We start from the raw sequence: 24,477 nt of genomic DNA, 5'->3' as shown, positions 1-24,477 counted from the left end.
CCTATGTACTAGGGACAATTTTTACAGAAGCCAATTAACCTACAAACCTGTTCGTCTTTGGAGTGTGGGAGGAAACCGGAGCACCTGGAGAAAACGCACGCGCTCACTGGAAAACGTACAAACTCTGTACAGACAGCACCCGTAGTCAGGATCGAGCCTGGGACTCTGGTGCTGTAAAGCAGCAACTCTACCACTGCACCACTGCGCCATCCTAACGTCATAGTCACAGAGTCATTGAGAACAGAAACAGGCCAACCTGCCAAGACGACCAAGATGCCCCATCTAATCTAGTTTCTCCTGTCTGCATTTGGCCCGTATCCCTCCAAACCTTTCCTATCCATGTACCTATTTTATATGCGGTTTTGGTATCTTTCTCAACTACTTCTTCCGGCAGCTTGTTCCATTTACCCACCAGCCTCTGAGTGGAAAAGATGTGCCTCCGGTTTGTATTAAACCTTGTCCCTCTTACCTTAAACACATGCCCTCTCATTTTTGATTCCCCTAACCTGGGTAAAATACTCTGCGCATTCACCCTAACGATTCCCCTCATGATTTTATAGACATTTATAAGATCACCCGTCAGCCTCCTGCGCTCCAAGGAACAAAGTCCTAGCCTACCCAACCTTTCCCTATAGCTCAGCCCCACAAATCCTGGCAACATCCTCGAAAATCTTCTCTGCATTCTTTCCAATTTAATGACAAATTAAGATCAAAATGATAATTAAGATCCTCAATTCATAAAAGATGTGTTAAATTTCACTGTTATCGCATCCAAACGATTTAAAAACGCACAGCAAAACAGTCCTCAATGGTAATTAAAAAACATTGATGCTGGAAATCTAAAATGAAAACATTAAATACTGGAAATACTCAGAAGTTGAGCTGCTTCTGTGGGAAGAGAAATAGTTAATGTGGCACACTGTCGCAGCGGTAGAGCTGCAGTCTCGCAGCGCCAGAGACCCTGGTTCGATCCCGATTACGGGTGCTGTCTGTGTGGTGTTTGTACATTTTCCCTGTGACTCCATGGGTTTTCTCTGGGCGCTCCGGAGTTTCCTCCCACATCCCCAAAGTCATGCCGGTTTGTAGGTTACTTGGCTTCTGAAAATTACCCCGAGTGGGATAACATGGAACTAGTGTCCGGGGGATCGATGATCAGCATGGGATCGGTGGGGTGAAGGGCCTGTTTCAAAGCTGTCTCTCTAAACTAAACTAAACTAAGTTTAAGGTTGAAGACTTCATCTGAACTGGAAAGGAGAGAAAAAGGACTTGTTAAATTGCAGGGACTCTGATTATTTTTCCTTTTTTTCCATTCCCTGGGAGTGGTAGACATGCTTAGTCTGACCTGTCGGACACGAATTCTTGCTCCAAAATGTTTTCCAGTTAATTTTCCAGTTTTACACCATTCCCTTTGAAGGCTGTCAGAAGTTGAAGTGGAGCCAAATGTGTGTATCTAGCTGCACTGAGCCCTTCCCAAACTTCCACCTTGAATAATCCTCATTAATATATCATAGGCAGTAGACAAGGCACCTACAATGGGTCGACTGTGCTTATATTCACTGGAATTTAGAAGAATGAGAGGGTATCTTATAGAAACATATAAAATTCTTAAAGGATTGGATAGGCTAGATGCAGGAAAAATGTTCCCCATGTTGGGGAGTCCAGAACCAGGAGTCACAGATTAAAAATAAGGGGTAGGCCATTTAGGACTGAGATGAGGAAAAATGTTTTCACTCGGAGAGTGAATCTGTGGAATTCTCTGCCACAGAAGGCAGTGGAGGCCAATTCGCTGGATGTTTTCAAGAGTGAGTTAGATATAGTTCTTAGGACTAACGGAATCAAAGGATATGGGGAGAAAGCAGGAATGGGGTACTGATTCTGGATGATCAGCCATGTTCATATTGAATGGCAGTGCTGGCTCAAAGGGCAGAATGGTCTACTCCTGCACCTATATTCTATGTACTATGTGTGCCTCTCCCATGTCCTCTGGCAGCTGTTCCATATTCACATCACTTTTAATGCAAAGGACTTTTAGTGATCTTCCTGTGTCTGAGGAGCATGAGAGAAATAACGAATGTTATTATTGGCATGACGCAAATGTGAAGAATGTTGTGCTTTTACTTCAGAAATGTAATTAATTGTATAATATTGATCAACACTTGAGGAAATAAGATATCTGTAAAGTCCCAAACAATTTTTTTTTAAATATCTACATTCCTTGTTCCTTATGGAACTGTCCCACTTAAGCGACTTTTTAGGCAACTGCAGGAGACTATGCGGTCGCCACATGGTCACCACATCTTCGCGGGTGGTTTGCTGGGGAGTCGCCTTCATGGTCTTGAGGAGTTCACGCATTCTGGGAACTAGTTGCCGCCTCATTATAGTCGCCGCAAATTTTTCAACATGTTGAAAAATAAGCGGCGACCAGAATAAGCCGCCATGGAGAGTAGCGAGAATTCTCGTGCCGTAGGTGCAGTGGTAGTGGGTCGCCAGGAGGTCGAATGTTGTGGTAGGTTCTCGTAGGTTGTAGCCGGTGCTGACCCGATGAATTTCATTGGCTCATTGGGGAAAAAAAACGTAAGCAGTAGTTTTACCGACCGGTAATGTTAATGTCCGCCGAGCTTCACAGCCGTGTATCTCTGGCTTCTTAAATGTTGTCTCCACTCCTTCTCCCCTCCTTCTCCCCACTCTCCCCCCCTCGCCCCCCTCTTTTAAAGGACTTACTTGGCCCTTCCCGTACACTGTGCTTTCACCGTCTTAATTACAGCGCCAACCTTCCTATTCATCGTGGTGTGTGTCTGCATCACATTGGCTTTGCACTGTGTGAATTTCACTCAGACAGTGCTCCCCCCGCTTGCCCTGTCCCCCGCCCGCATAACGAGCTGGTGAAGGAAGCGATGTGTGTATGTGTGTGTGTTCGCCGGCAGTCGCCTATGTGGGACAGGCCCATTAGGGAAGTGTTAGGACACAATTCTCCAGAAACATCATAGTCCTGTTCCAATATTCTGACTTGATAAATCAACAAAGCTTGAGACAAGTCTAGATGTTTGGCCTCAAAGGGAAACAACAATAAGTGTAAAGGGCCTGTCCCACTTAGAAGACCTCCACTGCAACCTCTGGCAACCTTAAGCGACTTTAAAAAAAAATCAAGGTCGCGGTGACCTACGACCTACGACCTTCCTTGGCTATGTGTACGACCTTCCAAGACTATGTTGAAGACCTCCTACGACTATGTTGAAGACCTCCCTCGACTATGAAGACCTCCTTCGACTATGTTGAATACTGGCTTCGACCATGTACGTTGGTCTCTGGCAAATCATTGTGAACAATGCAAGCAAGGAAGGAACTAGTTTGGAAGATGTTAGTAAAAATACTACTGCTGTTTGCAGTAGCCCTTTTGCTTCAGCAGCATCCTAAGAAAGGCAGAAGGGGAAGAGCAAGGGTGAAGAGGAAGCACAAGAAGAGGTCTCAATGGGTGAATGGAGATGATGTGATGGACTGTCCCAGTACACCAGATGAGTGGAAGAGAGTGGCGCTGGGCTTTGACAAAATACGGAACTTTAAGCACACATGTGGGGCAGTGGATGGCAAGCATGCCATTCTTGTCCCTGTCCCTGTACCCCTCATTTTCCTTTTCGTACAGGATGGCATTCTGCTGGAACCATTCCTCAAGGTCCCCCTCCTGCTGCCTGGTGAAGGTGTTGGGCATAACCTTCCTCCAGCCCTCCCTCACCACCAATGGGGCATCTGCCTCTGATACTGTGTCAGACACAGGAGAAAGGGCTGCTTTTCTGCCTTCAAATGAGGCAGTGAAGGATGGGGTGGTGGTGGGTACATATTACTACCACCCTGGTCTCCTCCTCCAGGGGTCTCTCATGCAGGGGTACCTCCTCCTGCACTATCACCTCCTGTGGCATCATCTCCTGTCACTCCTCCTCCTGGGTGGGCAACACATGCATGGCAGGTTTTATTGAGGGTTGTGCCCTCCCCCTGCGCTGCTGCCTTTTTGGTGCCATCCCTAAAACACGTCTCCTCTCCAAAAACTCTCCAGCTATGAATGAACATGCCTTGGAGTGAAAGAGGTGACGTTCTGCTGTTTAAATTACCTTTTTTTTCTACTGACATTTTTTCACCCCGGAGCTATTACCTTGACCACCTACGACTACCTACGACTAGCATCACGACCTACTATGACCTACCTACGAGTAAAAAGTATCGATTTTTTTTCCATGGCTACCTTTTTTTACTCGTGGACATTTTTTATCAGGCTGGAAAAAATCGCCGCAACCTACTTGAGGCCACGAGTACGCGGAGACCACTCACGAGCATGAGGAAGAGTTTCGAAGACCTCCTACGACCTTGTGGCGACCATGCTGCGAGTTTGAGTCAAGGGCAAACTTGGCAGAGGTCGCCAATTAGGTCGTGAAAGTGGGACAGGTGCTTAAGCTACTACACCAAAAAATGTAGAAGGAAGTATTACAGCAAACATTGCCTCAACAGTAACCTGCCAGCTTTCTCAGTGCAGATATCTGGAACAAAGATCAACAGGTTTCTAGTTGCATGCACAGTATTGTACAAGGGAGTAGAGGTGACTCCTCACCATCAAACCCAAATGAAGTGTTTCCCCCTTCCACTGATGTTAGTCACAGTGAGCACCAGCAGATGCCGCAGACAATTTCTTTATTTGAACCTTTCAGTTAAGGTGAAATCCGATCTCCACTGGGTGTTATTCTGAGATTTATAGACTGCCTTCAACAATCAAATTCACAAATTCTAAACCTATTTTCATCTGAAAGTTAAATAGGTGTTTTTATTTAATCGTGAGGATTTGAATTTCATTGGTGCACCCCATTTTGGCTTAATTTCAGTGGAATGCCTGCAGAGGCATAGATAAAGGGCACAGTAGGAAAAAATAAGGGGAAACTGCTTTCAGACCTGGGTTGATCAGTGTGAGGGTGTGGATGGTGCAATTGAGTTTATCAACTTGGTGCTAGGATTTAATATTGCGTGGGTGAGAAGATGAGTAAATGCACAGAGTCTTTTACCCACAGTGGGGGTATCGTGAACCAGAGGACATAGGTTTAAGGTAGGGTTGCCAACTTTCACACTCCCAAATAAGGGACTAAAGGTCAAAATACGAGACAAATTCCCGATGGGCAATTCGTTGACCGATTCGGCCATGGCTGGGTGAATGATGAGTTGGCCCGGGTGCTGGACTGCACACAAAGCCCAGCCGGCTGGGCCAGCTGAGGAGTTTTGGCCCTGGCCGCGTGACGTTGCGCGCAAAGTCCGGCACTCCATCCAACTCATGAACCGATGATCGGCCATGAGAAGGAGGGGTGGTAGTGTCAGTGGTAAGCTAAGGTCCGAAGTTCGGACAGCTGGCCGGGCTGCCGACCGACGGGGCCACGGGTGAGGCGCTGCTGCTGCACTACGTCGGGACAGGTGAGGCGGAACCGCACGCGGCCCACCGGCCCGATAGTCCCCTCGATCTGAGTAGTAGAAGTCAAATACGGGACAAGGGCGGTCCCGTAAAGGACAAACCATCTTAGCCCAAAATACGGGATGTCCCGGCTAATACGGGACAGTTGGCAACCCTACTTTAAGGTGAGAGGGAAAGATTTAATAGGAACCTGAGGGGCAACTTTTTCCACACAAAGGGTGGTGGGTCTATGCCAGAGGAGGTAGGTGAGGCAGGTACTATCACAACATTTAAAAGACATTTGGACAGGTACATGGATTGGAGAGGTTTATGGGCCAAATGCAGGTCAGTGGGACTAGTAGGGATGGGGCATCTTGGTCGACATGGGCATGTTGGGCCAAAGGGCTTATTTCCACGCTGTATGGCTCCATGATTCTATGAGAGGATTTGAGCTGGTTTTACTTTGTTTAGCAGTAGGCTAAAGCTGAGTGGGTGGAGTTTCTCTTGATGGAATGTGTTGGGATGGGGGAATTGTACAGGGAGGTACGTGGATAAGCATTTATCTCAGAATGTGTGGAGTTGGATAAAGCACTAGCAGTACGTGCATGGACATTAAGCATTGTTTGCAATGTTCCATTATGCAAAGGGTTATTGAAATGCAAAGTATTCCTGTTGTGGCAGGGAGATTGGGGAAGGAGAGAATAAAAGAAACGGGACACAGAGCATCTTAAACTGCAACAGTGAAAGGTTGCAGGGCAGTAAGGGCGGCTTGATTTGGAATGTTGAGCACAGTCAGTTGTTTGAGCTTTCTTGGTAAAACATTAAGTACTTTGAAAATCTTTTAAAGATAAATGTGCAGCAATCCGTCCCTTTTGTACAGTTCCCCCTTACCCCAAAACAGATCCCAGTGATCTAAGAATCTAAATCCCTGCCCCGTGCACCAGTTCCTCAGCCACACGTTCAGGTCCCGTATCTCCCTGTTCCCGCTCTCGCCAGCACGAGGAACTGGAAGCAAACCATCCTCACTGTGATGGAGGCAAAAGTCTTAGGTCTCCAGTCTCTTCCCTCCTCTTCTCCCTCTGCGCTGAGGCGATACCCCCCGGGCGATGTTAAAAACTGTCCCGCGGCTCAAACACCGCGGCCCGGGGTGGTCGAAGCTGCCGCCCACCAGTCCTGCTGACACAGCCGCTGGCCCGCGGCCGAACCCCGGACTCAGGCCACCACCGCCAGAACACCGTCCAAGCCACCGGAGCACCGTTCCAGCCCCGAGCCGGATCGCCCTTACGTGAGTACTGCCACCGTCTCAGCCTCGCGCCAGGCCGCCCCGACTGGGCACCGCTCCTCCCTCGGGCTGGGCCGCCCCGACTGGGCGCCGCTCCTCCCTCGGGCTGGGCCGCCCCGACTGGGCGCCGCTCCTCCCTCGGGCTGGGCCGCCCCGACTGGGCACCGCTTCTCCCTCGGGCTGGGCCGCCCCGACTGGGCGCCGCTTCTCCCTCGGGCTGGGCCGCCCCGACCGGGCGCCGCTCCTCCCTCGGGCTGGGCCGCCCCGACTGGGCACCGCTTCTCCCTCGGGCTGGGCCGCCCTGACTGGGCGCCGCTTCTCCCTCGGGCTGGGCCGCCCCGACCGGGCGCCGCTCCTCCCTCGGGCTGGGCCGCCCCGACCGGGCGCCGCTCCTCCCTCGGGCTGGGCCGCCCCGACGGGGCGCCGCTCCTCCCTCGGGCTGGGCCGCCCCGACCGGGCACCGCTTCTCCCTCGGGCTGGGCCGCCCCGACTGGGCGCCGCTCCTCCCTCGGGCTGGGCCGCCCCGACTGGGCGCCGCTCCTCCCTCGGGCTGGGAGCGCCGCACCTCCCCAAGCTCGGCCACTCCGACGGGAGCACCGTTCCTTCCTCGGGCCGGCCGTCCTCACGGGAGCGTCACAGCCCCTCACGCAAGCCCTGTTCCAGCCCCGAGCCGGGCCGTCCTCACGGGAGCGAGCCCAGTGTGAGTCCTGGCGGGCTCTGCCTCCTGAGCCTCGAGGTCGCCAGCTCCGCCATTAGGCCTCAGCGCAGACGGAGGCAGAGAAGGGGAATACGACAAAAAGTCGTATTCCCCCGCAGGGAGAGACAGCAAGCCCCGTTTCAACCCCCCCCCCCCAAAAACAGAAACTAAAAACCAAAACTAGACTAACCAAAATGAAAATAAACAACACAAAAAAACACAAAACAAACAGGACTTTATCAACTTGGTGCTAGGATTTAATATTGCGTGGGTGAGAAGATGAGTAAATGCACAGTCTTTTACCCACAGTGGGGGTATCGTGAACCAGAGGACATAGGTTTAAGGTAGGGTTGCCAACTTTCTCACTCCCAAATAAGGGACTAAAGGTCAAAATACGAGACAAATTCCCGATGGGCAATTCGTTGACCGATTCGGCCGTGGCTGGGTGAATGATGAGTTGGCCCGGGTGCTGGACTGCACACAAAGCCCAGCCGGCTGGGCCAGCTGAGGAGTTTTGGCCCTGGCCGCGTGACGTTGCGCGCAAAGTCCGGCACTCCATCCAACTCATGAACCGATGATCGGCCATGAGAAGGAGGGGTGGTAGTGTCAGTGGTAAGCTAAGGTCCGAAGTTCGGACAGCTGGCCGGGCTGCCGACCGACGGGGCCACGGGTTAGGCGCTGCTGCTGCACTACGTCGGGACAGGTGAGGCGGAACCGGACGCGGCCCACCGGCCCGATAGTCCCCTCGATCTGAGTAGTAGAAGTCAAATACGGGACAAGGGCGTTCCCGTAAAGTACAAACCATCTTAGCCCAAAATACGGGATGTCCCGGCTAATACGGGACAGTTGGCAACCCTACTTTGAGGTGAGAGGGAAAGATTTAATAGGAACCTGAGGGGCAACTTTTTCCACACAAAGGGTGGTGGGTCTATGCCAGAGGAGGTAGGTGAGGCAGGTACTATCACAACATTTAAAAGACATTTGGACAGGTACATGGATTGGAGAGGTTTATAAGGATATGGGCCAAATGCAGGTCAGTGGGACTAGTAGGGATGGGGCATCTTGGTCGACATGGGCATGTTGGGCCAAAGGGCTTATTTCCACGCTGTATGGCTCCATGATTCTATGAGAGGATTTGAGCTGGTTTTACTTTGTTTAGCAGTAGGCTAAAGCTGTGGGTGGAGTTTCTCTTGATGGAATGTGTTGGGATGGGGGAATTGTACAGGGAGGTACGTGGATAAGCATTTACCTCAGAATGTGTGGAGTTGGATAAAGCACTAGCAGTACGTGCATGGACATTAAGCATTGTTTGCAATGTTCCATTATGCAAAGGGTTATTGAAATGCAAAGTATTCCTGTTGTGGCAGGGAGATTGGGGAAGGAGAGAATAAAAGAAACGGGACACAGAGCATCTTAAACTGCAACAGTGAAAGGTTGCAGGGCAGTAAGGGCGGCTTGATTTGGAATGTTGAGCACAGTCAGTTGTTTGAGCTTTCTTGGTAAAACATTAAGTACTTTGAAAATCTTTTAAAGATAAATGTGCAGCAAGCTCTAACAAGTACCAAGTAATAATGGTCAAATACCCCAGCTGATTTGGATGAAGAATAAATGCTGGCCAGGAGATGAGGAAAGTCATCCTGGCTGTTATGACTTTATACTCTTAAAGATAAATGAGCTGGCTTTTGAAAGCGTGTTTAAGAAAAGGAATTCACACCGAAGAGCAGGGGAAATTATTTTACATTGATGTTTGTAGGTTAATTGGTTTCTATCAATTGCCCCGAGTATGTAGGCTACAAAAGTGGGGTAAAATAGAACTGATGTCCAGTTGGTCAGCATGGACTCGGTGAGGCAAAGGGCCTAGTTCCATGCTGTATCACTAAACTAAACTAAACAAGAGAGCAAGTAGAATGGATTGATGCACTGAATGAGAGTGTGATTCAAGGGGAAAGCGATAGGGCAGTGATGGGAATAATGGCTGTAGAAAGGTTTGGGTGTTAGTGAATGTATTAAGTAAATTCAGTCTCTATATGTATATTTGGAAGTCAGCATCCATTTTCAATGAATGAATGAATAAATGAATGAATGAATGAATAAATGAATGAATGAATGAGTGAATGAATAAGTTTATTGGCCAAGTATTCACATACAAGGATTACCAGGGTTACATGATAAATATCCTGAACTACTTTGGCTGGGACATCTTTCAGGCATTCTTACCAATCCTTTTGACTAGGAATACTGTATGGCACAGAATCTAGTCCACGTGAGTGACTCGGATCCGTTTTCTCCAAGCTCCCACGTCTAATGTAGTTTGGTAATATATTTTTCATCTCCAACCCAAAGGAAAAGGAGATTGAAATAATAAGCAAAGAGAAAAGATCAGGAATAATTTGAAAATATAGCAGAGGCAAGAGAGGTTATCTATTGGAGATGCCAGAGACTCCAAATGCTGGAATCTTGAGCAAAAGTGTTGGAGGAACTCAGTGGGTCAGGCATCTGAAGAGGGAATGAATAGATGACGTTTTGGGTTGTTTAGATGGGTTGCATAGGTCATATATTGCATACAATGGGATGAGGTCGTAAAACATACGCAATGACTTTTGTACCCTGATAAGTAAACTAATTTTCCACAGATTTATTTAATATCTTTACTGTGAGTGTAATGAAATACTGTTTGGTCCAGACCTTTGGCCTTGATTTCATTGATTTTTAAGAATGTGAAAACTGCTTTTTTCCCCTCTTTTGAGCTCCTCAAAACAATCCTTCAGAAAATCCACAGATTTCAATCTATAATAATGCAGATATTTCAGATCTGCTTCTTGACCTTATACATCTTGTATGGGGCTATAATTCATTGACTTTAATTTGCAACAATTCATCATCTGGCTCCATTGACAAGAAGCAGCTGGGCTTCATTGGTCTGTTATTGGTACCCAGCAATTTTAAATCCTTGATAATTGCTTGCACTTAATTAAATGTTACATCGGGAAAACCAGCCCCTCCCTTCAAAAGGAGAAGAAGCCATCATACCAAGGCAGAAAGCAAACAAACAAGTAAACAAATCTGGGGAAACAATTGAGCAAAATGAACAAAAGATAGACACAAAATGCTGGAGTAACTCAGCGGGACAGGCAGCATCTCTGGAGAGAAGGAATGGGTGAAGTTTCGGGGTAAGACCCTTATTCAGACTGACGTCAGGGGGAGGGAGGAAGTGTGAAGGAGTGAAAACTGGGCAAAGGGAATGGAGATCAAGGAAAATGTAGAATATATCATTGCCAGCTGGGAGAAGGGAACAACTAAGCAAACAGAGATCAAATGTAGTCGGAGACAGTAAGACTGGTCGGAGAACTAGGAAGGGAGAGGGATGGAGAGAGAGGGAAAGCAAAGTTAGAGAAGTCAATCTTCATACCGCTGGGGTGTAAGCTGCCCAAGCGAAATACGAGGTGCTGTTCCTCCAATTTGCTCGTATGAATGAAGAAGTATACTTGAAGAAGACTATGAAGAACTATACTTCATAGTCTGAAGGAGGGTCTTGACCCGAAACGTTACCTATTCCTTTTCTTGAGAGATGCTTCCTGACCCGCTGAATTACTCCAACATTTTGTGTCTATCCAAGGAAGGGAGAAACTTTAGGAATTCTGTTTAACTAGCTACTCTGCTCTAGGAAGTAGATCATATTTTCCTCTGTAATGTGTCAGAGTTTCTTTACTAAAATCGGAAGTCTTCAATTTTGAGCAATGCTTTATAATCTAGAATGATATTCCAGTGCAGCGGTAAATAAATACTACATTGTTAGATCTGGGTCCTGGCTTCATCTAAAAAATAGAAAGCAACTCTTGAAACATCATGTCCAAACAACACTGTTAAACAACACTGTCCCATAACTTTATCTAATCTCTACTTTCAGCTCTGGGTGTAATGTTGCCAGTACAAGATCATTGCAGTGTTTCAGAGAGAAACACACAGAGAATGGTGAATCTCTGGAACTCTCTGCCACAGAAGGTAGTTGAGGCCAGTTAATTGGCTATATTTAAGAGGGAGTTAGATGTGGCCCTTGTGGCTAAAGGGATCAGGGGGTATGGAGAGAAGGCAGGTACCGGATACTGAGTTGGATGATCAGCCATGATCATATTGAATGGCGGTGCAGGCTCGAAGGGCCGAATGGCCTACTCCTGCACCTATTTTCCATGTTTCTATGTCTAACAACTAACATGCAGGAAAAAAATGATTTGGCCATTTTATGTATTTCTGGCATCTTGCCATGTACTATTTTATTTCGTTACAATGATGACTACATTCAAGTAGCTAAGGTCATAGGTCATAAGTGATAGGAGTAGAATTAGGCCATTTGACCCATCAAGTCTATTCCGCCATTCAATCATGGCTGATCTATCTCTCCCTCCCCTTCCCTTCCCCATCTCCCCTCCCCTTCCCAGCTCTCCCACAGCCCACTGTCTCTGCCTCTTCCTTTCTTCTTCCCGCCCCCAGCACCCCCACATCAGTCTGAAGAAGGATCTCAACCCGAAATGTCCCCTTTTCCTTCGCTCCATTGATGCTGCCTCACCCGCTGAGTTTCTCCAGCATTTTTATCTACCTTCTATCCCTCCCCCCTAATCCCATTCTCATGCCTTCTCCCCATAACCTCTGACACCCACACTATTCAAGAATCTATCTATTTCTGCCTTGAAAAATATCCATTGATTTGGCTTCCACAGCCTTCTGTGGCAAAGAATTCCACAGATTCACCACCCTCTGATTAAATAAATTCTTCCTCAGCTCTTTTCTAGAGGAACCTCCTTTAATTCTGAGGCTATAATCTCCAGTCCTAGACTCTCCCACTGGTGGAAACATCCTCTCCACATCCACTCTATCCAAGTCCTTCACTATTCGGTGAGTTTCAGCGAGTACAGGCCCGGTGCCATCAAATGCCCATCTTCGGTTAATCCACTCATTCCTGGAATCATTCGTGTAAACTTCCTCCGGACCCTCTCCAGAACCAGCACATCCTTCCTCAGATTATGGTCCCCAAAATTGCTCACAATACTCTAAATGCGGCCTGACCAATACCTCACAGAGCCTCAGCATTACATCCCTTTTTTTGTATTCTAGCCGCTCTTGAAATAAATGCTAGCATTGCGTTTGCCTTCTTTACTACCGATTCAACTCGCAAATCAACGTTTTGGGAATCACCCAAGTCCCTTTGCACTCCCAAGTCCCTTTGCACCTTCCAATTTCTGGATTCTCTCCCCATACAGAAAATAGTCTACGCCTTTATTCCTGCTACCACAATGCATGATTCCACACTTTGTTACACTCTATTCCATCTACCACTTCTCTGCCCACTCTCCCAACCTGCCCACATCCTCTGCAGAGTCCCTGCATTTTCTACATTACCTGCCCCTCCACCTATTGTAATATAATCTGCAAACTTGGCCACAAAGCCTTCAATCCCCTCATCCAAATCATTAATATACAATGTGAAGAGTAGCGACCCCAGCACTGACCTCAGCTACTATGTGCAAAGCTATTGGGGTCAGTCTTCTACTGCAGAGGAGCCTCTTGCCCAGAGTGGGAATCGAGAACCAGAGGGTATAGGTTTAAGGTGAAGGGGGAAAGATTTTATAGGAACCTGATGGGTAACCTTTTCACGCAAAGGATGATGGGTGTATGGAACGAGCTGCCGGAGGAGGTAGTTGAGGCTGGAACTATCGCAACATTTAAGAAGCAATTATACAGGTACATGGATGTGACAATTTTAGAAGGATATGAGTCAAACGCATGCAAGTGGGACTTTTGTAGATGGGACATGTTGGTCGGTGTGGGCAAGTGGGCTAAATGACCTGCTTTCACACTGTATCACTCTATGTGAGCGCAAATTCTCTGCAGGAATTACCCAAGGCCATTGCTGGTCACACTGATGTGGAGGAACCAGCCAATAAAGGTGGTTCAAGCCATTAATGGAGACCACACTGAACAACACTAGTGTCAGGACACCACCATGTATTGGCTTGTCAGACTCACAGGGAAGCCAGAAAGAAACCCAGAATTTTTGCAACTCGCAGTCGATCACCAAACATTTTAACTCCCCTTCCCATTCCCATACTGACCTTTCTGTCGTGGGCCTTCTCCAGTGACAGAGTGAGGCCACGGGCAAATTGGAGGAACAGCACCTTTCATTTCTCTTGGGCAGCTTACAACCCAGCAGTATGAACGTTGATTTCTCTAATTTCACCACCCTTGTTCCATTGTTCACATCCTTGTATCCCTCTGTTATCACCTCTTCCCCAGCCAACAATGGGCCATTATGGATTCCACCCTTCATTGGTCATCTGTTGCCAACCCTGCTTTGTTCTGGCCTTTTTTTTTTACCTCCAGTTCCCTCCACTCTACTTTCAGTCCGAAGAAGGGTCTCAACCAAAAACGTCTCACATCCATTTTCTCCACAGCTGCTGCCTGACCCGCTGAGTTACTCCAGCACTTTGCGCCTAACTTCAGTACATACCAGCATCTGCAATTATTTTTCACGCTGATTAACTGATGCTGTGCAACAAAAGTATACAACTGCACAAATTTACATTCTTATTTGGCTGGTAAAGTGTATTTTTAGTTTATAAAGCATTTTGAATTTCCATTACATTCCCTAAGACAACATTGTTACCAACAAATAAAATACTGGCTGTAAATGATTTTTGAGTTCATTTTCCATTCCTATTCACTCTAAGCAACCTCAGAATCTAATAGCTACATCTGCCGTGAAAGGCAGCTAGAATATCTAAATAAATTTCATGCATCAGTAAGGACAGATATTTGCAACATTTCTAATGGATCCCCCTGGACATTGTAACATCTGGGCCCCTTAGTTAATGATTTAGATAAAATACATTTTAATTCACTCACCACAGAGGGTAATTTGTTCAATATCACAACATGAAAATGTTTGAAATGAAGAATAATAAAAGAAGCATTAGTGAGTAATCAGAACTTACTTCTTCTCGATTTTGATTAAAGAAAGCAAAATTAGAATCGTTTGCTATTTGCAAACAAATTACAGTTTGGAATTACTACCTTGTAAGGAGTAAGGACTTGCATTTATATAGCACCTTCTGAGGTGGCAGGCTGATCCCAATTACTTCAGAGCCAATAAGCTACTTTTGAAATTGAGTCTTCATTGGAATGTAAGGAATGTGTGAGATGCATGGCCTCACAACTAGATGCGATTAGAATAGCCAGAATATTTTTTTTTAAATATTAACTGAATGATAAATGTTGAACTGTGAATAATGCACTGTGCGTTTGAGTGTGTCCGTTGGTGCTATTAATGTCCTTGAATATGGGACAACTTTATGAAGCAATGTCCAATTTCAATTGCTTTTATTTTAATAATTTCTTTTGAAATAACTCTTTCTGTAAGGAACTGAATTCCAAACTCATTACTGACCCTTGCTCGTTTCTCTTGAACAAACCTCACTGGATAGCCCAATTTTCTTAAAACGTTGTTATCATTCTTTAGTTGAGTTTAGAGATCCAGCATGTAACCAGGTCCACACTGAGCATCGATCACCCATACACTAGATCTATGTTATCCCACTTTCGTGCCCTACACACTAGGAGCAGTTTACAGATGCCAATTAAGCTAAAACCCTGCTCGTCTTTGGAATGTGGGAGAAAACCGGAGCACCCGGAGAAAACCCACACGATCACAGGGAGAACATACAAACTCTGGACAGACAGCACCCGTAGTCACAAGTTCACGTTATGGGAGTAGAATTAGGCCATTCGGCCCATCGAGTCTACTTCGCCATACAATCATAGCTGATCTCTCCTCCTAATCCCATTTTCCTGCCTTTTCCCCTAATCCTTGACACCCATTCTAATCACGAATTTGTCCATCTCTGCCTTGAAAATATCCACAGCCCTCTGTGGCAATGAGTTCCATAGATTAACTACCCTCTGACTAAAGAAGTTCCTCCTCACCTCCTTTCTAAAAGAGCGCCCTTTAATTCTGAGGCTTATAACCTCTGGCCCTCTCCCACCAGTGGAAACACCTTTTTCACATCCACTCTATCTATACCTTTCATTATTCTGTAAGTTTCAATGAGGTCCCTCCTCAACCTTCTAAACTCCAACGGGTAGAGGCCCAATGCTATCATATGCTAACCCACTCATTCCTGGAATCATTCTTGTAAACCTCCTCTGGACCCTCTCCAGAGCCAGCACATTGGGTCGACAGATGGCACAATGGGCTAAGTGTTCGGCTGGCAACCGGAAGGTAGCCGGTTCGAATCCCGCTTGGAGTGCATACTGTCGTTGTGTCCTTGGGCAAGACACTTCACCCACCTTTGCCTGTGTGTGAATGTGTGTGAGTGATTGGTGGTGGTCGGAGGGGCTGTAGGCGCAGATTGGCAGCCACGCTTCCGTCAGTCTGCCCCAGGGCAGCTGTGGCTACAGAAGTAGCTTACCACCACCGAGTGTGACTGAGGAGTGAATGAATAATGCGATGTAAAGCGCCTTGAGTATTAGAAAGGCGCTATATAAATCCCATCCATTATTATTATTATCCTTCCTCAGATTTGGGGCCCAAATTTGCTCATACCTGGGTCTCTGGCGCAGTGAGGCAGCAACTCCACCGCTGCACCACTGTGGTCTATCGGTGACTTAAGACAGCTAGCTAACTGGAGAACTGGAGAGCTAGCTAACTGGAGAACTCAAATCAGGATTTTGGAAACTGAAAAAATGAGTGCAGAGGGTGTTCACTAACATTGAGGTAATGAAATGTAAGGAGGCATGGAGGATGTTATATTACATGTGTAGGAAGGAACTGCAGATGCTGGTTCAATCCGAAGATAGACACAAATAGCTGGAGTAACAGCGGGTCAGACAGCATCTCTGGAGAAAAGGAATAGTTACCTTTTCGGGTCGAGACCTTTCTTCAGTCTGTTTAGTTCTTTAATCTTCATGTCATATTACATTTTATAAATGGTTTTACAACTGTGGCGGCATCAACTCACTTCCAGAGATGTAATATAATGAGTTTGAGAAAGGTCCTTGTCTAACTAAGCAGCCATTCATTCTACACAAAGCAAGTGCTCTTTTTATTACTTCATGCTTCGCTAGGATGATTACAGCTACGGTAATTTAAAAATACAAGTGCAAAAAATTGTTCAAATAATTCTGTAATCACAATAGTGACAAACTGTTTTGAAATTCAGACCTGACTTCATGCCTGTGTTTTCATATGATAGCATAGTGTTTCAGCAGCCCTAATATAAATCAACTTGTAGCCCAGCTTCTGGATGGCTCTGCTACTGCACTGATCCTTTAATAGGCTTGTGCAGTGTTCAAGCAGATTAAACCTTTTTTTTTCATTTAACAAAATTGTTTCTCTCAGTTATCAAGATGGCTTGGTAATTGGATGTCTCTATAAGATGCAGAACTGCAAAAGCTGAATCGGGGATTAACCTGCCAGCTCCACGAGACTCGGGCACAAAGAAACGTGGGAGATTAAAAGCAAGTGTGAGGATTTGCATTTATGTTGCAGCTGTAATGTTGTAACGTATCCCACAGCACTTTATGTGAGAAGAAAAAAATCTGCAGTAAACAACGGGCATGTGAGGGGAAACAGCCAAAGCACTCGTCAAATAGGATGGTCTTGAAGGAGGAGAGAGAAGTTAAGAAGGTTTGAGAAGCAAGTGATCCCCTGGCAAGTGAATGTATAGTCACTTATATACTGATGGACCGAGAAATGCACAATGGATCAATTAGGAGGAACACGGTTTTTGGGAGTGAATTGCTTTTGGATTAATTCACAAATATCTGCATGGTTATATAATTCATAATCCAATATGGAGCCATGTCAAATTCTGTGCGAGTTACACAACATAATTAACTAATTTGATTTTTTTATAACACATTTAAATATTCACAGCATTTGAATCAAAACAAAAGATAATTACGACAAAATCAAAATAGCTTAATGATTCATTGTAGTTGTGGTTTTTTCAAAGGCAATATTTAGGAGTGGAGCGATTTTATATACTGATTCTTGCAACAAATAAAAGGACAACACTTTACACCTGCATAGGACTTTTATAAATAAATTGGAAAACTTAAATCAGAAATCCCACAGGTGATATGGAAAGGGTGTGGAGTTCATTTTGATATCAAAATTATCTATGAATCATATCCTCATATTGTCACCTGGCAACAAAATCTTCAGGCTTTGGCTCACATCACATCTGTTTTTTGATGCACACTTTTTTGCATGCCTTTCAAGCATGCTTTGGAAGGGAGAACAGTGACAAACCTAGACGGGTCCATGTGTCTATGATGCTGCTGCTAACAAGATTTTTCGTTGTACCTGTACCTCACCATACTTGCGCATATGACAATAAACTCAACTTTTGAGTTTAATTTATTCACCACCTCCCTTAACCCATCCCCTGCCTCTGCATTATAAGATGCTTGTTTACCAACCAGTCAGGCAAGAGGTTAAACTTCCTCCAGCTAAACATAGGAAGGATCTTAGAAATTGTCTTCAGGTTGCACTAAGTTTTCCCATGTCCCTGTGAGGAAGTAATATCTTCATGAGGAGAGAGTGAAAATTGATGATAACAAAGTACAGCGGCAAGTTTAATGGACCAAATGGGAACCTTTAATATAACCTTTCAAAACTTCAGTAGTTTATTTGACAGTTCACTGGCCTGGATACTTGGAGCCAGGTGGTGAGATCTCAAGTGTAGAGGTGTCAGTGTCACACAGCTAGGATTGCATTGTTCTGATGCACTTTGGAACGGTCTGAAAGTATGCGATTTCTATATAAGGTGCGATTTCTATATAAGTATTTTCTTTTATATTTCTATCCTTTATGTTGGTTATTTTAGGTTTAGTTTAGCGATACACCGGGGAATCAGGCTGTTCGGCCCACCGTGTCTGCGCCGACTAACCTTCCCCGTACACTCGCACTAACCTAAACACTAGGGACCAATTACAATGTTTACCAAAGCCAATTAACCTCCAAGCCTGGACGTCTTTGGAGTGTGGGGTGAAACGGGATCACCCGGGGAAAACCCACGCAGTCACATGGAGAACGTACAAACTCCGTACAGGCAACACCCATAGTCAGGATTGAACCCAGGTCTCTGGCACTGTAAGGCCGTAATTCTACCACTGTGCCGCCATTCTCTGCACCCACGGTGGGAACGGTGTTATGATTCACTTTTTTTATCTCTTCATCCCACACTCTTCCACCGACAACATAATTGGCTTGGTTCATCCAACCCCGATTACTAGTAACAGGTTGCTGCAGGGTCTGCATTGGGAATGGAAGGGAACGGTGGTGAAGTGTACTCCTAGATAAGGTTCCTTTTCATTCTATTCCAAAATCTGACAATTTGGGTATATGTTGTTGCAAAAATACAAAGCTCTTTTGACAAGAGAATAAAAAAAACAGCCCGAACTAATGGTGCAACCTGCAAAGACTGATTAATGAGGTGAAATTTCCTAAAATAACTGTCTAAAACTATTTAATTGGAAGCATTCTTATGAGATTGGGCATTATTTGATTGAGAGGTGGGAGTTAGAACACAGCCGTATTCTGTGATTCATGGGAGTGACCTAATAAACCAAATGTGGGACATTTTGTACAACTGGCAGCTGAAACTCTGCACAAGTTTAGTTCCTGCAAACACTGGGGAATTACTCCCTGTGGTGTCAGATTAAAGCTGAAAGTGTGTGTTGCATTACAATTTGTAGCAGATTCACACTCCTAGTTACAGCGAGTTGCATCCTAAATATTAAAACCAGTGGGGAAGCCTACGTTCCTGCTTTATTCTGAAAAAAATAAACACGAGAAAGACAAAACTAGATTGTATTTAGACTCAAAATGCTGGAGTAACTCAGCGGGTCAGGCAGCATCTCTGGAGAAAAGGAATAGGTCATGTTTCGGGACGAGACCCTTTTACAGACTGAGAGTCGGGGAGAGGGAAACTAGAGGTATGAAAGATACAAAGAACAAATAAATGAAAGGGATGAACAGAACAAATCAAAGCCAGCGACGATGATCAAAGAAAGGTAGAGAGGATACGAACTGTGAAACTAAGCAGGACGACAATGAAACTGGTGGGATGACTAGTGTGGGGGAGGGACACAGAGAGCGAATGCAAAGGTTACTTCAAATTAGAGAAATCAATGTTCATCGTTTCTGTGAATATTACTACATCTTCGATGTAAACCAGTAAGCCAGCATCTGCAGTTCCTTCCTATACATCGATTTCAGTTCAGTTTATTGTCTTGTGTGAAAACTGAAAAGCTTTTTGTCGCATGCTAGCCAGTCAGCAAAAAGACAACACATGATTCCAATCAATCCATTTACAGTGTATAGATACATGATAAGGGAATAACGTTTAGTGCAAGGTAGAGCCAGCAAAGTCCGGTCAAGGATAGTCTGAGGGGCATCAGAGGTAGATAGTAGTTCAGCACTGCTCTTTGGTTGTGGTAGGATCATTCAGTTGCCTGATGACAGCTGGGAAGAAACTGTCCCTGAATCTGGTGGTGTGCGTTTTCACACTTCTATACCTTTTGCCCGATGGGAGAGAGAGAAGAGCGAGTGGCCAGGGTGCGACTCGTCCTTGATTATGCTGCTGGCCTTGTTGAGGCAGCGTGAGGTATAAATGGACTCAATCGAAGGAAGGTTGGTTTGGGTGATGGTCTGGGCTCCACCCGCAATTCGCTGCAATTACTTACGGTCCTGCATGGAGCTGTTCCCAAACCAAACTGTGACGCATCCGGATAAAATGCTTTCCCTGATGCATTTGTGGAAGTTGGTGAGAGTTGTAGGGGACATGCCAAACTTCCGAAGCCTTCTAAGGAAGTAGAGGCGGTGGTGTGACTTTTTGGTCGTTGCTTCAATATGGGTGGTCCAGGAAAAGTTGTTGGTGATATTGACTTCGAGGAATTTGAAGTTTTTGACCATTCCGGCTCCTAGTGGAACACGAGTCATGCTGGTGGTACTTTGGTAGTACAACCCTGAGGTTGGCTTGATTGAAGTCTCCGGCTACACTGACCACGGCTTCAGGACGTTTTGTATCAAGGCTATTGATAATGGAATACAGTTTGTGCAGAGCATATTTGACTTCTGCGTGAGGGGAGGGGGGGGGGGGGGGTGTAGACTGCTGTCAGGATAGCTGAAGTGAATTCCTTCGGCAGGTAGTAGGGACGGCATCTCACAGTCAGATGTCCCGTAAACCTCTGCTTTGACAATTTTCTTATGCGTTGAATTCACAGGTTCACTCATCACCAGGGGTTTCCGCACCTTCTTTGTCAATTGTTTTCTCTCTGGTGAAAATTCAGCAATATCTATTCATTCAGTACATTGTATTTTGGTTTCAATTACCTGATATACAGGGAGACCCCCCCCCAAGGAAATTCATCCTCACTGTGTCTCTTGATACCGAGCCTCAGCTTTAAATTCACAAATCGTGTTTATTTTCTCTCCGTGTGACACTAACAGACTTGCTTGTGAATTACACCACAGGTTTTACTGGCCCCACGTGCGATCAGAAGATAGACCCGTGTGCTTTGTCACCTTGCCAGAACAATGGGACCTGCTTTGCAGATGGCACGTCATATAGTTGTAACTGCAGCCCAGCCTACACTGGGCCAGTCTGTGGTCAGCTGATCGACTTCTGTGCCCTTAATCCCTGCTCCCACGGCGTCTGCCGCAGTGTTGACACCAGCTACAAATGTCTCTGTGTCCCAGGTACGTTGCATGCTCCATAAATGTCTTTGTTTCTTTGCCCTGGTTACAGTTACAATGCCACAGTGTACAGTGAAGGACACAAAGTCCTAGAGTAACTCAATGGGTCTGGCAGTATCCGTGGCCAACATGGATACGCAATGTTTCAGCTCTGGACCCTTCTTCAGGCTGACTGCAACAGAGGAGAGAAAGCTGGAAGAGAGGTGTGGGCAGGTAAAGCCTGGCAAGTGATTGGTGGGTAAGGGTGTGTGGGGGGGGGGGGGGGGGGGGAGGAGTTTGATTAACAGAGGGTTGAGCAAAGGATGGTTAGACAAAGACCAGAGATGAAAAGACAGAAGACTGATAAAAGAGAAGTGACATCAAATGGGAAGCCAGGGAAAGGGATATAAGTGGAAGGGGATTGGGGGAAGGCGAGTGGGATTGGGGGAGAAATCAAGGTGGGGCACAAGAAAGAGAGGGGGAAAAATATAGACGGGGTGTTTGTTAGTTATCTAAAATTGGAGAATTCACTGATCATACCATTGGATTGTAAACTACCCAAGCCGAACATGAGGTGCTGTAAACCCAGTTTGCGTGTGGTCTCAATCTGACTGTGGAGGAGGTCCAGGACAGAAAGGTCAGTATGGGAATGGGAAGGAGAGTTAAATTGGTAAGCATTGGTGCAGTGAATATTTCTGTTCAAGAAAAAAAGTGACCTTGTGTTTGGGAGCAATTTCCTACAGGACAGGATTTGTGGATTCCACAGCACTGATAAAACGTAGCAGACATGGTCTCATTCTACATGTATCAGTGAAACACAATGTGGCAACCAACATATAATCTGCATCCACTGCCATAGAGATGCGTATTAACAAGGTGCAAATACAGATCATGGCCATAGATTCGTAGAGTGATAGAGTTATTCAGAGATGAAATAGACCCAACTTGCCCACACCGACCAACTACAGTCTCATCTACACTGGAAGCATCTGCGTTTGGCCCATATCCCTCTAAACCTATCCTGCCTATGTACCTTCTAAATGTTTCTTAAATATTGCGATATCTGCCACAACTACCTCCTCCAGCAGTTCATTTCATACCGCCACCACCCTTTGTGTAAAAAAGTTAACCCTCAGGATCCTATTAAATCTTTCCCCCCTACTCTGGACAAGAGACTCTGTGCGTTTACCCAACCTATTCCTGTCATGATTTTGTACTCCTCTATAAGATCAACCCTCATTCACTTGTGCTCCAAGGAATAGAGTCCCAGCCTGCTCAACCTCTCCTTATAGGTCAGACCCTCGGGTCCTGGCAACATCCTTGTAAATCTTCTCTGAACCCTTTCCAGCTTGACAATATCTTTCCTATAACTTGGTGCCCAATACTGAACACAATACACTAAATTTGGCCTCACCAGCGCCTTATATAACTGAAACATGCCCTCTCCTATATTCAATAGTTTGGCTGATGAAGGCCAATGTGCCAAAAGCCTTTTTGACCACTAAGCCCTTTGATCACTCACAAAAGGTGAATTGTAAAGCTCGTTGGTCAACCAAGCATTAGGCCAGAGTAACAAAGATGCATCTGACCACCTCTGGCATTTAGAAACAAGGAACTGCAGATGCTGGTTTACACAAAAGGACAAAAAGTGATGAGGTAACTCAACGGGTCAGGCAGCATCTTTGGAGAACATGGATAGGTGACATTTCGGGTCCCAATGTGAAACGGCCTGACCCAAAATGTCAACTCCCCATGACCTCTGGAGATTGTTTCTCAGGGTCAGTTCATTGGGAGATTAACATCCTTAAGAAATTCCACCCTAGACTCATAGATAATGAAATGAATACTGAAGATCAAAGGGAGAGGAAGTCATATCCCCAATAATCCACCTCTGATGTCATCTAACTCATGCTTCTACCCTATAAATGAATTTTATAATGTATTTATGGTGCTTCCTAATTACTATTGGAATGTGTAACTGATCTTCCTTCATCCCTGTAGCCTTAAGCTTATAACCTTCTATGCCGTTCCCATGAAAATCTACATTATTACATAGAGTGACAAGAATCTGTAGATGCTGGAATCCTGAGCAAAGAAACAAACTGCTGGAGGAACTCAGTAGGTCAGACAGCATCTATTGAGTGGACGCTGAAGAAGGCTCCTGACCCAAAACATCTCTGTCCATTTCTCTCAACAGATGCTGCCTGAATGCTGAGTTCCTCCAGCAATTTTTTTTAAATTATTCTTTAAATCTTTGAACTGAGGCTGCTTGTAATGTATAGCCAATGAACAATGTTAGCATCATGCCCAAGCTGCAGATCTACTTCAGTGATCCACCAAGGTCTAAGACTGTGTAACATGGCCTCATGCTGTATGGGTTTCAGAAACACACGACCATGGATTTTATCTTGAACAAGAATTCTAACTAAAACCGGCCATAAAACTAGAACTGGGACATTAACCTAAAAAAGATTTTATCCCTGGAGGTGAATTAACTGCATCCCATCCACATTGATGGACAGGTAATTGAAAAAGCTAGCTTTCATAAGTTCATAAACATCTAGGAGCAGAATTAGGCCATTCAGCCCATCGTCCACTCTGCTATTCAATCATGATTGATCTATCTTTCCCCATTAACCCCATTCTCCTACCTTCTCCCCATAACCCCACCAATCAAGAGTCTGTCAATTTCCGCCTTTAAAATATCCATTGCTTCAGCTTAGCAAACTAACGGTGTTTATATTATTGGCTTTACCAGTCATTATTGATTGAAAATAAAGGCCATGATATAATTTGGCAACTCAGTTACTTGAGACAGATCCTCTTTATTCTTCCAGTAAGGAGTCTCAACTCTAATTTCAAACAAAGGGCCTACATTTAACATTGAAATACGTTTGTTTCTCACATTTTGTGATCTCTAATTGAAGGTAATTTTGGCATCGTGCAATCATGTAAAATTGGTGTGAACGAACTTTCACCGAGTTTGGCACCTCTCTCAATTTTCAGTTCATATCTGTTTCAGCTTAATTATCAATTTTTGAGAAAAAAAGACACAAACCGGAGAACATGGATAGGTGATGTTTTGGGTCGGAACCTTTCTTCAGACTATATTTGAGCTAAGGCCTGGTTAGAATTGCCCTTTTTGCCCAAATTTAATGCCCAGTCATACATGTGTGGCCTGACAATGTAACAATTCGATGTCCAAGCACCTTAGCAAGTTCATTATACTTGGATGGTTTTACATCTCCAGTTCTCCAGCGATATGGGGCCGAGACAGAACGAGTGGAGAGGACACTTAGACCTGAGTACATCCTGGTGATCAGTGCATTGCTGGAGTGGAAACAGGG

At 45.4% G+C, this 24,477-nt stretch overlaps 1 protein-coding gene across 1 annotated transcript in view; it reads left to right on the top strand.

Annotated features, from left to right (window-relative positions):
• Window positions 1-24,477, top strand: part of dner (delta/notch like EGF repeat containing) — a 231,198-nt gene that overhangs the window by 179,328 nt on the left and 27,393 nt on the right. Inside the window, exon 8 of the mRNA XM_033031924.1 lies at window positions 20,930-21,154. Within this exon, the coding sequence (XP_032887815.1) occupies window positions 20,930-21,154 (225 nt within the window). The remainder of the gene's footprint in view (window positions 1-20,929; window positions 21,155-24,477) is intronic.

This window comes from Amblyraja radiata, chromosome 13, assembly GCF_010909765.2.
Source record: "Amblyraja radiata isolate CabotCenter1 chromosome 13, sAmbRad1.1.pri, whole genome shotgun sequence".
NCBI lineage: Eukaryota > Metazoa > Chordata > Chondrichthyes > Rajiformes > Rajidae > Amblyraja > Amblyraja radiata.
The sequence above is the reverse complement of the archived record's forward strand: the minus strand, read 5'-3'. Positions and strand labels throughout refer to the sequence as shown.